The 16,929-nt window shown below is 36.5% G+C and overlaps 2 protein-coding genes across 2 annotated transcripts; one reads left to right on the top strand and one right to left on the bottom strand.

Moving 5' to 3' along the window:
* On the bottom strand, window positions 244-5,570 carry LOC18591873 (phosphoenolpyruvate carboxykinase [ATP]). The gene is made up of 13 exons (XM_007018281.2): window positions 5,215-5,570; window positions 4,767-5,060; window positions 4,478-4,650; window positions 4,123-4,276; window positions 3,946-4,030; window positions 2,721-2,821; window positions 2,236-2,534; window positions 1,981-2,154; window positions 1,772-1,837; window positions 1,240-1,418; window positions 926-1,095; window positions 660-828; window positions 244-542 (listed from the first exon to the last, which is right to left on the bottom strand). The coding sequence occupies exons 2-13, from the start codon at window positions 5,036-5,038 to the stop codon at window positions 399-401; spliced, it is 1,986 nt and encodes a 661-aa protein (XP_007018343.2). The 5' UTR covers window positions 5,039-5,060; window positions 5,215-5,570; the 3' UTR covers window positions 244-398.
* Window positions 10,982-14,383, top strand: LOC18591872 (glutamyl-tRNA reductase 1, chloroplastic). The gene is made up of 3 exons (XM_018126150.1): window positions 10,982-11,569; window positions 12,524-12,765; window positions 12,893-14,383. The coding sequence occupies exons 1-3, from the start codon at window positions 11,287-11,289 to the stop codon at window positions 14,021-14,023; spliced, it is 1,656 nt and encodes a 551-aa protein (XP_017981639.1). The 5' UTR covers window positions 10,982-11,286; the 3' UTR covers window positions 14,024-14,383.

Genomic DNA, 16,929 nt, shown 5'->3' with positions numbered 1-16,929 from the left:
CATTTAATTTTAATACTGCCTTATCATTCCTTTTTAAATAATCAAAATAATAATATATTTGTTATTAACATCCAATCAATTTTAAATGATCAATTCCTTTCTTTTAATATATATATTTTTTATTTCAAGACCTAAGTTTGAATTTTTAAAAAAATAAAAAATATTTCTTCTAAATAATATTAAATTTATATAAAATGACTTGTATCATTCAAAACTTAATGAATTTACCCAAATACAAAATACTTTAACCAAACCCAAATGCAAAATCTGAAATAAAAAACCCACTCCAAAGAAATCCAGGACAAGAAAGAAATAGAAATACATTGCACGAGCATCCTACTTCTCTTAATTCCTTTTACATTGACCATCTCTCCACCAATCTCAAAGCAGTGGGCTGATCAAAAGATAGGACCAGCTGCAAGGATCTCCTCTGTCAGCTTGCTGTCTTTTCCAATCTTATAATTCGTGAAGCCCCCAAAGTTTTTCTTGAACAAACCAGCTAACTTCAATAGGGTATCATTGTAAGCCTTCTTGTCGGGCCACTGCAATTGAATAAAATCTCACGCTTTAGAAAGCTTACACATCGATCTAGAGACTGGAAGGATTAGATTCAATTAAAATGTATTAAAAAAATAGGAAAGAGAGGAATGGCAACTCACAGTGTTCACAGGGTCCAGGATTTCAGAAGGAACACCCTCGATCTCGGTTGGAATTTCCAGCCCAAATACGTCAGTCTTTTTGTAGTTTGCTTCCAAAAGGCTCCCAGAGTGAATGGCATTGATGATCCTTCTTGTGTATGCTAACTTAATACGATTGCCTGACCCGTAGCTGCACAGCAAAGAAAGAACATTATGAACACAAATTATTACTCGAATTCAGATGCATGAACTAGATGTTTTACCGTATAGTTACATATTATATATACCTTCCTCCTGACCAGCCAGTGTTGACAAGCCATCCTGTAGCCCCATGCTTTTGCATCTTTTCAGCTAACATTGCAGCATACTTGGTGGGATGCAGCATTATAAATGCTGCACCAAAGCAGGCTGAGAACGTTGCCTGTGGCTCCTTCACACCTTCCTCTGTCCCAGCAACCTGTTTTTCGATAAAGAAAAAATTTGCTTCTTCAACATTTACAATTATATAAATATGCACAATGATACTAATTAGTTGATTTTACAAGGATGCGTATCTATGTGGTATATATTTGGAAAAAATGCGGAAGATTTCTTGTAGTACCAGAGCTGTGTAGCCACTGATGAAGTGATACATGGTTTGTGCCAGGCTCAGCTTGCTCACGGGTGGAAGCACGCCAAATGCATCGCAAGCCAGAAGGATGACATTCTTGGGATGAGGACCAACGCATGGTATCTTAGCATTGGGGATATACTCTATAGGATAGGCTGCCCTAGTGTTCTCTGCAACCAATTGCCTTATCAGAACAGTGATTGGAATGGGACAGTTTCAAATCTATAAACTATTATATAGAGCTTATACATCCACCGGCTGTGTCAGAACTCTTTGCTACATATATTTATAAATTTTATTATGCCACCCTCACATCCTTGGATACTACCCCGAGCCAACAAAAATTATTTTAAGAGTTTAGACAAGTATAAAAAACTCATCTACTGATATATCATAGTGAAAAGTTAAGGTATACAAATGACAGAAAAATTCATTCCTTCATGCCATCCATTTCTAGAGGTTTATCAAGGCATCATTTTCCTAAACATTGAACGCTATTTAACTCATAAGGATTCTGCTTTACCTGTGACAGATTTATCTGAATGATCCACTTCTCGAGTATGCTCGTCAAATACCACGTTCTCTAACACTGGGGAACACAAGCGGTTAAGTTAGACATTTCAACAGATACGAATTTCTGGTAGAAAGCTATTGGTTCACTGTTAAGAAGCTAAATCATTCCCATCCATTTAAGCTTATTGCAGAAAATTAATGAAGATGATCGACTTTTACCAGTCCCGAACTTGATGGCATTCCAAATATCAGGCTCCTTCTCCTTCGACAAATCAATGCACTTAGCATAGCAACCGCCTTCTATATTTGACACGCCATTCTCGCTCCAGCAATGCTCATCATCTCCAATTAAATACCTGTTATGATCAGTGGACAGAGTTGTCTTCCCCGTACCTATAACAAAAGAAAGAAAATCAATCAGGAAATACATAACTACCGGTTCCAATTTGCAAAGACGGCTCAAAAATACTGTACCTGATAATCCAAAGAAAAGGGCTACATCGCCATCCTTCCCTATGTTGCATCCAGAGTGGAGGGAAAGGATTTGACGCTTAGGCATGAGATAGTGCATTACACTGAATAAACCTTTCTTCATTTCCCCAGCGTACTGTGTGCCAAGAATGACCATCTCCCTCCTGGCAAGGTTGAGGTCTATGCTAGTAGAGGTAGTCATGTAATGGGTGTACCGGTTGCACGGGAACTGCCCAGCATTGTATATAGTAAAGTCTGGGGTACCAAAATTCTCCAGCTCTTCTGGAGTGGGTCGGATGCACCTGTCACCCACCAATTCATCATATTATTACGTTTCTCCTCATTTCCTCATATTAACTTAAATTTTCATGCTTTTTGCCTGGTCAATTTAACTTAAATTTGAAACAACTGAATCAGACAAATCTGCTATGTTAACATTTTGAGAACAAGCAAATGATCCCGGAAAGTATTTTTGTTTCATTACTTACATGTTGTGCATGAACAAGGAATGGTATGCTCTGGCAGATATGATACGGACTTTGATTCTGTGTTCCGGGTCCCAATTGAGAAACTGATCATTGACAAAAACCTGAAACAGATATCCTGTGTCACCACTTTTCTTCAATGTATATTGTAGGTACTTCAGAATATGCACATTGATATACTAAGGAACATAAGGATTATCCAAGTTAATTGTGCCTAGTCTTGTCTTCTCTTGGGTAAAATCCACGAGAAAATCTGAGCCGTAAGACTCTGAGAGTGTCAAAATGCATTTCTTTCATCAGGTTTGAACAATATAGGGTGCTGGACGGACTGGTTTGTATGGCTTTTGTGATCAGTAAGATTAAGAAACAGAGTTGTTGGTCCTGTTTCCCACTCTCACTGATGCCGGTCTCTTGGTCCTGTTGGTCCCGTTTCCCATTCAATCTTTTTCTTTTTGTTAGGCTGTCCTGTCAACCCTCTAAAATGGTTTTTCCTCTAACTGAACATGGAGATATGGATCCTATTCCTATATTAATCCTTCCAAATGAACCATTATTGTGGAAGATGGCATGCATTCTAGTTTTAAACTAGGGACTATGAAACCATGGAAAAGCTCATAACAGAGAGGTAAAATAACCATACAAGATCATACATAGAATTGGATACATAAGACAAGACAGGCTAATTAACTCATAATAGGACGAGAAAAAACTGAAGGAAAGATGGTTGTCTCCAGCCATGTAGAAGATGAGGATGGGTTATTCAGATACATCAGCCTCCTTGCTGGAATAAGTCAAAGTATCATTGCGCAACCAACCATCAAACTTATTGTTTAGGAAACTACAATTAGTTATTATAGAAATGACAAATAGCCGTAAAGGGGAATGAGTACAATTAATGAGATCCAAATCCTTGAATTTGGGAATGGATAAGAATCCCAGCTGGCTTATAAATTAGTCAAGGAAATATCTTTGGGTCAAAAACGTAGCACTCAATAAGTAAATGGATTAATCCTTATAACAATATGCTTTTCTAGGCTGACTGCCAGCCAATTAACACGTCTTCCCCATGAACTAGTAAGAAAACGGATTATATTATGTAATGAAATCCAGTCTTTGACATGTTGGAGAATGAAGTGCAAATAGGGATAGATAAAGCAGTAAGCAACCGACAGCTTAATCAAATATAGAATTAGTGTTGAAAAAATCAACTGTGTGTAATTGAATATACCTTGTCCAAGGAGTTCAAGTAATCGACAGCTCTTTCCCTGTTCACCATAAAAGTATGCTCGTCCATTTCAATGTTGGGTGAGCCCCTGTCAAGGAAATAGATTACCTTTTAAGACTTTAACTAGTGTGCGAAAAAATTAAGAAAATTACAAGGGGTTTTACAAGAAAGAAAACTTACTTTCCCCACCAAAGTTCATCTTCAGTTGTTTCGTCCTTGACTACACGTTTGTCTCTGGGTGATCGACCTGTCTTTGCTCCGGAAAGTGTGGCTAAAGCACCGGTTGATGTTATGAATGACCCTTTTTCATGCTTAATAGCTTGCTCGTAAAGTTCTGTTCCATATTGAAGAAAATATTAGGTTGCGAAATCCCAGTGTAATGTTTCGTAAAATGTAGAAGTTGATGTTGCCACATTTTTGGGACTTGTCAACTAATTCCAGGGCTATTCCGGGTCGATTCAGCCCTTAAAGGCCAACTTGAAACTTGAAAATACAACAAAGATAGCAAAGAAACAGAGGAGAGAAACATTTATACCAGCAGGAGACAGATTGTAAAGGAAGTGAGTAAACTTGAGCGCACTATCACTAACAGCGATCGTTGGAGTAAAATGATGAACATGGGTCACCTTGGGAGTCTCATGCTTCCTCGAAGGGTCGCCTTTCACCACCTTTGGACCAGTCTCTCTGGTCAGGGATGCCAAAGAAGCACTGTTCCATAATTCTCCGGTAAAATTAAGCCAAATAATAATAATAATAATAATAATATGCACCCATATATGATATATCCAACCAAAAAGGCTTACGACGACTCATTTCTTTTGTACCTGATGGATTGTAGCTGCAGCTTTTGGCGTTCTATTTCAGAGATATTGTTGGCAAAAGCACCCTGAGTGTCAGTAAGGGGTGTAGTTGGAGCAGATTTCTTCTTCTGAAGAGAGTGAAGCTCGTCGATCGTCTGAGCTTTTACGGGAGCTGCACTGTCATCATGGCACACATCAGCTTCCTTCCTTTGCGTTTGGATTTTGGCAAGCCCGTTTTGTCCAACTCCACTGCTACCAAAACTGAACTCCCCATTTCCAATCCCACGGTTCGCCATAATTCTTTCTTTACCAATATATCTGTAAAACAATCAGATTTTGGCTTTCATATACAAACTAAACAACAGCACGCATTGATTAAGACACCTTGCGAAAAGAACCGCGCAAAACTAACAACCATTTATATACCAAACCAAGAAAAAATTACGTATACAAATCAAGCAAGAGAACGAACCAGAAAATTAATCTCTGCTCGAAATGACCAGGGTAAGCACGAAGAAAGAGAGGAAATCAATACAGAGAGAAGAGAGAAGTATTTAAGAAGGGTTCGACCATCCAAATAGTGTCACCTAGGCTGGAAAGCTTGGGAGATGTGATCTCAAGGCAATGAACAAACGCATATATAAAGGCTTCAGCAGAGCAGGAAACCTCGAAGTTTGGTTGAATTAACCATGGTTGAAGTCTTGAAGAGGAAATTTCCAAAAGATCGCATTGAAGATAAAACCGTATTAGTTTATTGATTGAATTTGTCACGAAACCAGCACACGTTTTTCGGTTTGCCAGGGCAGAGCTAGTCCCCTCATGCACCAATATGCAAAGTTTTTCGACGTCTGCAATTTTGTTTCCTTTTATTTTATTTCCATCAAAAAATTATTCTTATGATATAAATTTGAGGTCTAAAAACATTTATTTTTCAATGTCACATGTGATTCATTTAATTAATCACAAGCTATGCGTGAATAAAGGGTCCTATTTTATATGATCGGATTGAAATTTTGACTGATTGTGAGGTTATTTTTTCTGCATTTTTTCACTTTCATAATATAAAGTTAATTTGACTATTTTTTTCCATGGATTAAAAAGCTAAAATTAGAGACCAAGTTTTTCCTAATTATAACCACTTTATCAAATATTAGTAATGTCATTTTCAAATCAAATTAACTTTGTCATGCTTTAATTAATTATATGAGATGAAATTGATAAGCTGTTCTAGTGGGAAGCTTTAACTGTATGCAATTAAACCATATGTAATTTTCCATTTGATAATTATCTCTGTTGGCTCTACCAAAAAAATATAAATATCATTTTATGAAATGAATGAATCATATTGTATAGTTTTATTAGAGTTAAACTCTTTTATCTCTTCTAAATATACCAAAACAAATGATTACTCATTGATTTATAAGTGCATCTTATAATTTAATTTACTTTGATGATGATAAAAATAGAAAGTAAATATGTTTAAACCATATCGGTGAAGTGACCTTTCAATAAATCGGATGGTTGAAACAAAAGTACAAGGTTAAGAAGCCTTTTCTAAGTATTATTTTAATTCTGAGAATGATTAATTAATTGCTAAAATCTTACGTGACAAGCGACTTTGACTCTATGATTTTCAGATTTAATTTTTTTTTCCGTTCTAAGATAGACCATATTAAAATAATGGCATAGCCTAAGCAAAACCACGTTGGATACACAGAATTGTTGCTTCGTTTTTCTTCTTAGTAGCGTGAACATGTTCTATAAAGAAAAATGAATAATGATAAATGATAATGCTGCTTAATTTATCAACATGTTATGGTTGTATAATTTTTTTTTATCAATTATTTCTTAAGAAGATATCTGAGTATTTAATTTATTAATTAGTATATAATTTTTAATTTAAAGAGCAGAATTCAAATTTTTTTTTTCATATTCAAAAAAAGAAATATTTCTTTAAGAAAGGTTGAGGCGCACCAAAAAAAGGCCGTTAAGCTAGCTTGGGCCAGCTGGTTGGACTGTATTTCTTGTTGGACTCAGTGAATGTAGGGCATATTATGTGTACTCATAAGTTGAGTTGGGTATTAATTGGTAATAATTAATTAATTAGAAATTGCTTGAACAGCCCATACCAGACAATTAAAGGCCCGTCTCCAAGAAAATATGAAAAACTGAAAATATATAATTTTACATTAGTTGTGGACAGTGAAATTAAACGTTGATAATTTTGGACACAATTCGTGAACAAGATACAAGGAACTTAACGTGAATAAGTAAGTTTAGGTTTAAGATTGTTATTTTTCGAGTCTTAAATCCGTTTACGCATTTAAGATATAAAATTTTTGTATATTAGACGGATTAATCTTACTTGAACTATATGTAACACAATTAACCTGTTTGATGAAATGTATTATCATGTCAATTTGAAAAATATAACTTGTTTAACTAATTGCTTATGATATCCCATTAAACAAGTTAATCGTGTTTAAAAGAACTTGATGTATTATAATTGTATCGTGTCATATAAAGTTCAACTCAATTTGTTTGATAAATGTGTTAATTGTATTGTATCATATAACACGTTACATAGCCTTATATATATTTAGAATTTTGATTTATTTAATTAATTGTGTAACATTCGTGTTTATCCATGTAATTATTAATATTTTAGTTAAACATTTAAACATGATACAAATATGATATGATTATGCGAATGGTCAAGTTTAAGTGTAATAAAACTAAATTTATTTATTTATTTATCTATTATTATTATTATTATTTGGCACTACAAAAGCCGATTATAATTTCAAATTTGATTAGGCATGGCGAATGCATAGCTATCACTAAACTTAGGATTACAACAGCTTTGGACATCTGTTTTAGAGTTGTGCCTTTTTCATAGTAAAGCAAGATGCAGTACGGAACACCATATATATAATCACACTAGGCTGTAGCCAACAGCTTTGGCACCACGGCAAGATTGCTGAGTTTGATTAAATTTCTTCTGTTAAGTCTTGAATTCAACGACTAAAACCCTGAAATAATTTCTCTTTGGTTACGTGACCTGTTCAAGCTTTCCCCCACTGAGGTTTTAGGTATATGAAAGGTATTTTGTTCTAATATCTGATACATATAGACCCAAACCACTTCATCGGAATCTTAAACAAGCAGAAAATCGATGTACTTTAGTTTTCCCATCAACATAAAACACTCATTCAGGATCATGCAAACGTAATCTATCTAGTGCCATCGTTTTGCTTTGAGCTCAAGTATGCAGCTGAACTGACGGAAATATATTAAAGTGTAATTGATCATAGGATGAACTGGTCAGCATTTAACTGGGGAAGTATCATATAGGCAGATATCTACTGCCTGGTCGAAGATAATTAGCAGCATAGCCAAGGCAGTAATACACCACAAGTACTTTTTAACCTTTGACTAACTTCATTGAAATGTGTACTAGTATATATCTCCTCGTCCTTTGTTAGTGGCAGTGCTCCGAGCTTTACCACAACACAATATCATCTGAAGTTAGAGATTAAAAGGTTTGTTTTACCAAAATCAAACCCCTTTTTATCGAACAGTGTTGGAAAACCAGAGGTCAAGAGTCTATGAGCGACGACGTGCACAGGATTCTTGGAATGCACTACAAACATGTACTAAAAATGAAACCAAAGAAAAATTTCAAGCTAAAGCTACCCTAAATGGAAAAACCCTAATCTTCACACTAAGCAAAATTTTCTCAGAACCAGTAAGCACGAGTCTGAATGCTAATTGGACATCTGTTATTGCTTGTACTTCTTTTTCATTGTAAAACACAATGCAGGTCCCATGGATTCAAGAGAAAAAAAAAAAGGGAATATGTTGCAAATTAAAGCCTAATTAATTACCCTATCTGCATCCCTTTAGCAACAAGGCAAGATTGTCGGATTAGATTTAGATATGCTACAAGGCCTTGAAATTAGATAGAAAGTATTATATCATTCCTGTTAGCTGTGGAAACAATTTGCCTGAAGTTGGTTGGGAAATCGTGCAACTTGCCCTAATGCTAAATTTCTTCCTTATTTTTCTTTTTAATCAAACTACCACAATGAAATGTTCGAGAACATTTGATCACGTCCACCTTAACTCGTAAGTAACTTAAAATTAAAAACATAATTGAAGCGGATATTATACGCATCAAAAACACTTATTTAAATTATTATAATGTGAAATTTTTTGTGCTGTAATCTAGAATTAATATTTTAATATATTACAATGTGTATATCTCATTTATAATATCACAATTATTAAAACTGCTATTATTATGAGATATGAAGTAATTTTAAATGATTTGGTCATTAGTATCAATCATTTTTTATGCAAATGTAATTTCATTTTCACATTCTCAACTAGATTGAACTATTTTTGTTGCTCTATTATAGCGTAAATATAGGATTGAACCCTAAAAAAATTTTTAATTTTCTGTGCATAAAGATAATAATTTTTATGTATTCTAATAAATTGATTAAAATTTTTTGCGTATATATGAAATTTCTAGTGAGATTATGTAACACCTAAAATGTGGCTGAAATATCTTTCATTAGTTCATCATTTGGTATGACTTGAAGACTGATATGTTGTACTAGGCCTTTGAAGTACAACCTTTCTCTTGGAGGAATTAATAAAGTTGTTGGTCAAGGATGCAAAGCAAGAAAAGTTTAGTAGTTAAGTAAAAGAGTTAGTAATTGTTACAGAAGCAAGCGAGCAAGCTGCTCCACATCCTGGAATGTTAAGTGTTGTCAGTGTCCACGATTTCAAAGAAAAGCTTGTGGCGACCGGAGACCCTGAAATCTTAGAAACCCTATCTCCATCACACATGGCCGCACCCCACCCTCCCATCTCTTATCTCTTTTCTCATGGTATCTATCTTCTATCTGTACACCTCTTTGTAATAAAAGAAAAAAAGGAAGAAAATCTAAGTTATATCATCCAATGGCCAGCGGAAGTCCACGATGTGACGCTGCCAATATTTAGTTAGCACTAGATAGATCATCAGAATCTAAATGTAGACAAATTAGAAGAATCAAAGGAACACTGATGCTTTGATACTCTCCTTTGATTTTTAGTATATACAGGACTATATGTCCTTATCCCAGCTTTGTCTCATTAGGAAATGTAGAACTTTAATTAAAGCCCGAATAGGAATCACTGAATTGGATGGAATGGTACCTATAGGATCCTGTGAGATAATTAGTTGGACGGTATTTGTTTGAGAAGATATGCTTAAGTTTAAGTAATTAGATTGCAGCATCAAAAAACCACCTTGGTTGAATAGCAATGAAGCTCTTTCTCTAAATAAAGTGTGAAAAATAGATAAGAAATGGGGTTAATGGCTCTTCCACTTATGTCCACATTGGTGTAACAGATCATTATCCTCTTTTTAAAAAATTAATTCATTATAGGTCAAATGAAAGTTAAACCCACTCTAATACTACTTTACCACTCGATTATTAATCTCTCTCCAATAAATTAACTTGATAAAATATGTAACCATAATGTTTATAAGCTTTTCAAGATCTCTTATGCACTTGCGTTAGTATTTCCATATTTCATTTAACGATCATGTTTAGACAATTATTAACCAACTAAGAAAACAATTTTCTACATCAATAGTTAAAGTAGTAGCTTTAAAGTATGAAAAATAATATATATATATATATATATATATATATATATATATATATATCTAGTTTATTATATTCGCTTTTCAACTTTACTTGTATAATCACAACCATCCATCAATTATAAATTTGATTAAATATGATAAAACAAAAAAAAATAAATACATTTTGTGAGTATGCATTGACTAAATGAAACAAACCCTATACATATTCCAATGTTAAAAATTGATGTATTTCTCTCAAATTAAAAACAATACATCATTATTCTTGCTTGACAAAAAATCAATCTAAGAGCCCCTGGTTTGAACAAGTTGCAACGCCTTGGCCCTCCTTCTTTTACAATAAAGAAAAATCAGAAAGGAAATTAAATTCTTGTTCCCAAACAAGTACTAGGCTTAGCCCAGTGAGGGGACACTATAAAAGAGGATGAAGACAAAGGCAAAAGAATGGGAGTGTGGATAAAACGTGTGTTCCACCGGCCAATCAGAATCCAGAAAACAAAATCACAAATCCTCTCACCGTCTGCCTCGCCTAATCCCTTCGCCCAATCCCCTGTTTCAAAGGTTAACTCTAATTTCCTCACATTTCCTTTTTCATTTTTTCCCAAACACAAAACTTGACTTTGGACCGTGTTTCTGGTTCCTTGGTCAATTATTTCATACGGACCAAACCAACCTGACCCCTTTCCTTCCCCTCCCTTCCCTGAGTCCCTCCCTTCCCCTTTGTTTTTTCAACCAAACATACCTAATCAAACCACACGCCTTCCCCTTTTCTTTACAGGAAAAACCCATTTAAGCTCACGCTCTATTTCTCCCGTTAATTTGGGTTTTTATCTTTTGAGGGGAGGGGGGTTTAGATCGTGAGCTTTTCAGTTTTACAAAGCCATGGCCGTTTCTTCGACTTTTTCCGGTGCTAAATTGGAGAGTTTGTTGGTGAATTCTTGTTCATCGTCTTCGGCTTCTTCATTGCGGGCTTATTTTCCTTGTCAGCAGCAAATGAAGGCCTTTTATAAGCCTAATCGTGGAAGGAAAGGTACGGTTCAGAGGGGTGGAGGAGTTAGATGTGAAGTTGCTCAATCCCAGGCCGCTTTGGACGGCGAAAAAATTGATCCTTCTAAGGCTTCTGCACTCTCCGCTCTTGAACAGCTCAAGACCTCCGCCGCTGACAGTACGTTTATCGTTAATTTCTGCAAAATTGTTCTTCTTCTTCTTCTTCTTCTTTTTACCCTTCACTCGTTTTGGCTGAATTTCGTGTTATTCAGTTTTAGATTTGATTGCAAAACTGTTATATGATGAATGCAGCTGCTTAATGTCATTTGACTGAAATGCTTCAATATTTTTGAAGCACACCTGTTTGACTTGTTCATAATCTTTAGATACTTAAAGCAACAACTAACTGGGAATGTTAATTCAGACCAAAAAAAAACCCCATAAAATACATTATTAGATTCTTGTGTTCGGTATATTTGTATAGTTTTATTCTGTACGAGATGACAAAAAAAAAAGGCGTGTAGTTTGTACCTGCTACGTGTAGGATTGCTTGCTTTTGCTTCTATTAGTTGATCCCTGGGAAATCAAACTTTGAGCTATGCCTTGAATAATAGAAGCTATTCCTTACTTAATATGTAACCTTGGAATTGTATGATCAAAACCATCATCAATTTCTCCCATCTAATGGTGTAATAACAGCTAGTTCCTGAAGTTTTTGTTTTGAAGAAGAGGAAGAAGATGTCTCCGTGATCGGACTCCTAAAACCGATAGTTGCTTGCATAGGGTTCCCTACATTGTGCTCATGATTATATCGGCATAATTTTGGGCCTTTAATGTCTGGAACCTTCTCAATTTTAAGCAATGAACATTTAGATAAGACACTCCTTCATGTTAAATTTCGAATTCATATTATTAGAGGCCTACAATTTTTGCTGAAACATGTTATTTCTAATGAGAATACCTTTTTTGGCAGTTTATCTTTGGATCAATTTCAAATCCGTGATAATAACTGACAAGTTGGTTTCAGGAATTTCAATTAAATCTACAATGTATAATACTTTTTGTAAAATATACATGTTAATTTTCCTGTTTCAACTGTTTTACTGAAAATCTTGCAATTGGTCCATGCCAGGATATACAAAGGAAAGGAGCAGCATTGTGGTCATAGGGCTTAGTGTTCACACTGCACCTGTGGAGATGCGTGAGAAACTTGCCATTCCAGAAGCAGAATGGCCACGAGCTATCGGGGAGTTATGTGGTTTGAATCATATAGAAGAGGCTGCTGTTCTTAGCACCTGCAACAGGATGGAAATATATGTTGTGGCTCTCTCCCAGCATCGTGGAGTCAAAGAAGTAACTGAGTGGATGTCAAAGGTACATTATTCTTCAGACTCTATAGTCTTGTGATATTTAACGCTGTAAAATTTGTTTCATGAATTAATTTTATGTGAGAACTTTGAATCTGGCAGTAGTTGTTTAATTAAGTACAATTTGGTTGCAGACTAGTGGCATCCCAGTTTCAGAGATTTGTGAGCACCGGTTTTTGTTGTACAACAAGGATGCTACACAGCACCTCTTTGAGGTATCTGCTGGTCTTGACTCTCTTGTTCTTGGAGAAGGTCAAATTCTTGCACAAGTTAAACAAGTTGTCAAAGTTGGGCAAGGAGTTGTTGGCTTTGGAAGGAACATTAGCGGGCTGTTCAAGCATGCGATTACTGTTGGGAAACGGGTCAGAACAGAGACTAACATTGCTGCTGGGGCTGTTTCAGTTAGCTCTGCTGCAGTTGAACTGGCTTTGATGAAGCTTCCTGAGCCCTCACATGCTACTGCTCGAATGTTGGTTATTGGAGCAGGAAAGATGGGAAAGCTTGTGATCAAGCACTTGGTAGCAAAAGGATGCACCAAGATGTTGGTTGTTAACAGAAGTGAGGAGAAAGTTGCAGCAATGCGTGAGGAGATGAAAGGTGTTGAGATTATTTACAGACCCCTTACAGACATGCTGGCTTGTGCAGCTGAAGCTGATGTGGTCTTCACCAGTACAGCATCAGAAACCCCATTGTTTTTAAAAGAGCATGTCAAGGATCTCCCCCCTGTCAGTTCTGAAGTTGGTGGTTTGAGGCTCTTCATTGATATCTCTGTTCCGCGGAACGTGGGATCATGTGTCACAGATGTTGAAGGTGCACGAGTTTACAATGTTGATGACCTTAAGGAGGTTGTAGCTGCTAATAAAGAGGACCGACTACGTAAAGCAATGGAAGCTCAGGCCATTATTACAGAGGAATCAAAACAGTTTGAAGCATGGAGGGATTCACTGGAGACCGTTCCCACCATTAAAAAGTTGAGAGCCTATGCAGAGAGAATTAGAGCTGCAGAGTTAGAGAAATGCTTATCAAAGATGGGTGAAGATATCCCAAAGAAAACAAGGAGGGTTGTGGACGATCTCAGTCGTGGTATTGTGAATAAACTTCTCCATGGCCCAATGCAGCACCTGAGATGTGATGGTAGTGACAGTCGTACTCTGAATGAGACCCTTGAGAACATGCATGCACTTAACAGAATGTTCGACCTTGAGTCAGACATATCTCTTTTTGAACAGAAAATTCGAGCCAAGGTAGAACAAAGCCAAAAGTAAGCGTCAAAATGGAATCTCACACTACAATCAATTACACTTCCTCAATCAAATAAGAGGAAAACTTCCTCACCTTGTCATGAGTATTGGTCTGCTGTAATCGAGTGACTAATCAATTTTAGGTCCTGCGGGGCAAATTTCAATTCCTTAATTGGTGTAAGACACCCTTGCTTCTCTCATTTGGCTTCACGTTCCTCCATTATGTTTATTAGTGGTCTTTCGGCTTTGTAAGGTGCAGTATGAGGTGAGCTTGATCCGTGTACTGATTCTTCTGTAGAAAATTTATGATATCTATGGGGACAATATTAATCATTGTAATTAATTTACTAATTATTTTAATATAGAGCTAGACTTTTCTGTAAATGCATTGTATTGGGCTTTTTCTTATATTTGTTAAGTGAAAATTGGTAATATCAAATTAATATTTTATAGATGTATGCTTTGGCTGTCTGGAATACCTGGCTGTACTAGTTGGCTGTAGTTTGTAAAGATTTAATATAACTGAGTTGTGTGATTGCCAGAGTATAATTCCTAAATAAGTTAATATTGGGCTTTATAAGGGAAACCCATCAATGCAAATTATTAGGTTAAGGGTACTCAAATATTTGACTCATTAGTTGATGTATAATCTCTTGTTTAAAGAGTAAAATTTAAATCTCTTTTCTCTTAATTAAAAAAAAATCATTAAGCTAGGAAGATTGTAAAGAAGGCATAATCAAACTTAAATTAAAAAAAAAACCTTAGTTCTTGTTGTTCATCATTATAGGTTAGTGGGAGAATGGGAGCCTTTATTTCGGGACAGGAATGGAAGTTGAATTTTGGGCTACACCAATCTAATTGCATATATGAGCTGTGGGCTTATAGGAATGGAACTTAAATGCACTTCTCCATGAGTGTAGCTGATTTACTACTTTCAGGTCCATAAGACAAATGAACAACTAGGGGCAGGTACAAACAGGTGCCTCCATGGCGGACAATTCTGTGATCACGGAATTTCCTATAGCTTGTACTCTGATGTTAGTATTGGTTCCAAGGTAACACGCCACATTTTCTGTAGCTCCCTACTCTCCGAACTTTTTTCATTCTTTCTTTCTCAACAAAACAAATGGAAGAAGACACAGAAAATCAGGGGTGTCCCCTGTTTCTAACATGTCTCGTGGCTGCAATTCGATAACACAGGGAGCCACATTGAGAAACAGTAAGACTCCAAAAGGAATCCCAACTGTACATTTGAGAGACTAAGGTCCCTGAAAACCACATAGTTTCATCAAATATCAGGTAAGAGATCACACATAATTATGGTTAAAAGTCCCTGGCAGCATTATTCACCAATAATTCGGATAGAGGCGTTACAATAGGACCATTATTTTTGTCATTTTGGCATGAAGTGATATATCGCAAGGACAAACCAGCTATGGCTTGGAATCCAAGGACAACCGAGTGAAAATGAGAAGACGTGCAGGTTTTTGTGAAGACCGGTTGCCCCCGTCTGTCAATATAAACTGCAAATTTTGGGTCCATGATGTTGTTTATTCCTTGTCAATAAGATAAGAATTGTTCTTTATTTTTAGGTGCCTAAATAACACTAATTGCGCAGCTAAGAGACTTGCAAGCTACGGCACCTTGCGAGTGAGGACCAGGCCATATGGATTTAATTCCCATGGGTTCTATCAATCAGTTTGAAACGAATGCAATGCCCCCAGTTGTCAACTTTAGTTAACAATTCTTGTTATGCTGTAAAATGCAACTCCCTGTCCCTAGCTTTTCTGATTTGTTAAAAGGTGTTGAGCTTTGAGAGCTTATAGGAAGGAAAGGGCTAAAAGAGGGGCCATCTTCATCATAATTCCTTAATATTGGATTATGATTGCAAGTAGATTTTTAGCCTCTCGCTGTTAAATCTTTTCAAATTAGGAGTTTGGAACTTTCCTGCAAAGAATCTTTAGGAACTTGGGGAGTTGCAAAGGGGGTCCCAAGAACGAAAACATGAACATCTTTTTGGGTCCCAACTCCCTTCCCTCTCTCCCCCCCTCTCAAAGGTCTGGAAAAGAGCAGGTTGCCTTTGAACAACAGTGACGCGAGTAAACTACAGCTCTTTAATGGGCTCTCCATTCAAAGCTATGCAGCCTAAGCTTGCATCTTAACATCTTCATAGAAAAGAAAAACCCAATTTTTCTTAGTTCTAGATTTCAACAAAATCACAATTCTCTTGAAGCACACGAAGAGGAGGAGAAAAAAGAACCAAATGTACTTTTAACAATAACAAGCAACAACCATGTTCCAAAAGCGAAGCAAGCGTGGACCTTCCTCGGCTCCCCTGCATGTGGATAACCGGTGAAGCCTCTTTTAACATGGTGCTATCTGAGTACTACTTCTGCTAACCAAGGAAAAAAGGTTGAAGATGGCCCCCACTGATGGTCACATTATGACATCTACATCTGTGCCTGTACGCTGTCCGATCTGTTGGCAGCTAAATCTCCACCGTTGGCTGGGTTGTTGGAGTTTCTGATCTGGCGATGCGGTGGGGCCGTGCACTGGGCAGTGAACCAGGCAGAGACAGAGGGTAGCTGTTCAAGGACAGATCAGAGAGAGCTGTAAACAACATTACTACTGCAAGAGAGGAGCTCAAAATAGCCCTGCCCTCAATTGCCAGAATCAATGGACAGAAAACCTCACGGTGGGAGATTGTGATTGATTCGACTCTATAGATAACCCATTGCGGTATTGCCGTTGCCCTTTGCCCATTGCCGTCCACCCTTCCTTCAGGTAATGTTTTCATAAGTTGAACTTGCTGCCATTGGTCCTTTTCAGGGGTATCAATGAATAGAATGCCCTACGAAACGATTGGTCTCGAAATACAAACACCCTTAAACATCATTAGGATACTCAAAGTTACGAAAACGCAAAGGGGA

Source organism: Theobroma cacao, chromosome 8 (genome assembly GCF_000208745.1).
Source record: "Theobroma cacao cultivar B97-61/B2 chromosome 8, Criollo_cocoa_genome_V2, whole genome shotgun sequence".
Lineage (NCBI taxonomy): Eukaryota > Viridiplantae > Streptophyta > Magnoliopsida > Malvales > Malvaceae > Theobroma > Theobroma cacao.
This window is presented reverse-complemented; position numbering and strand designations above follow the sequence as displayed.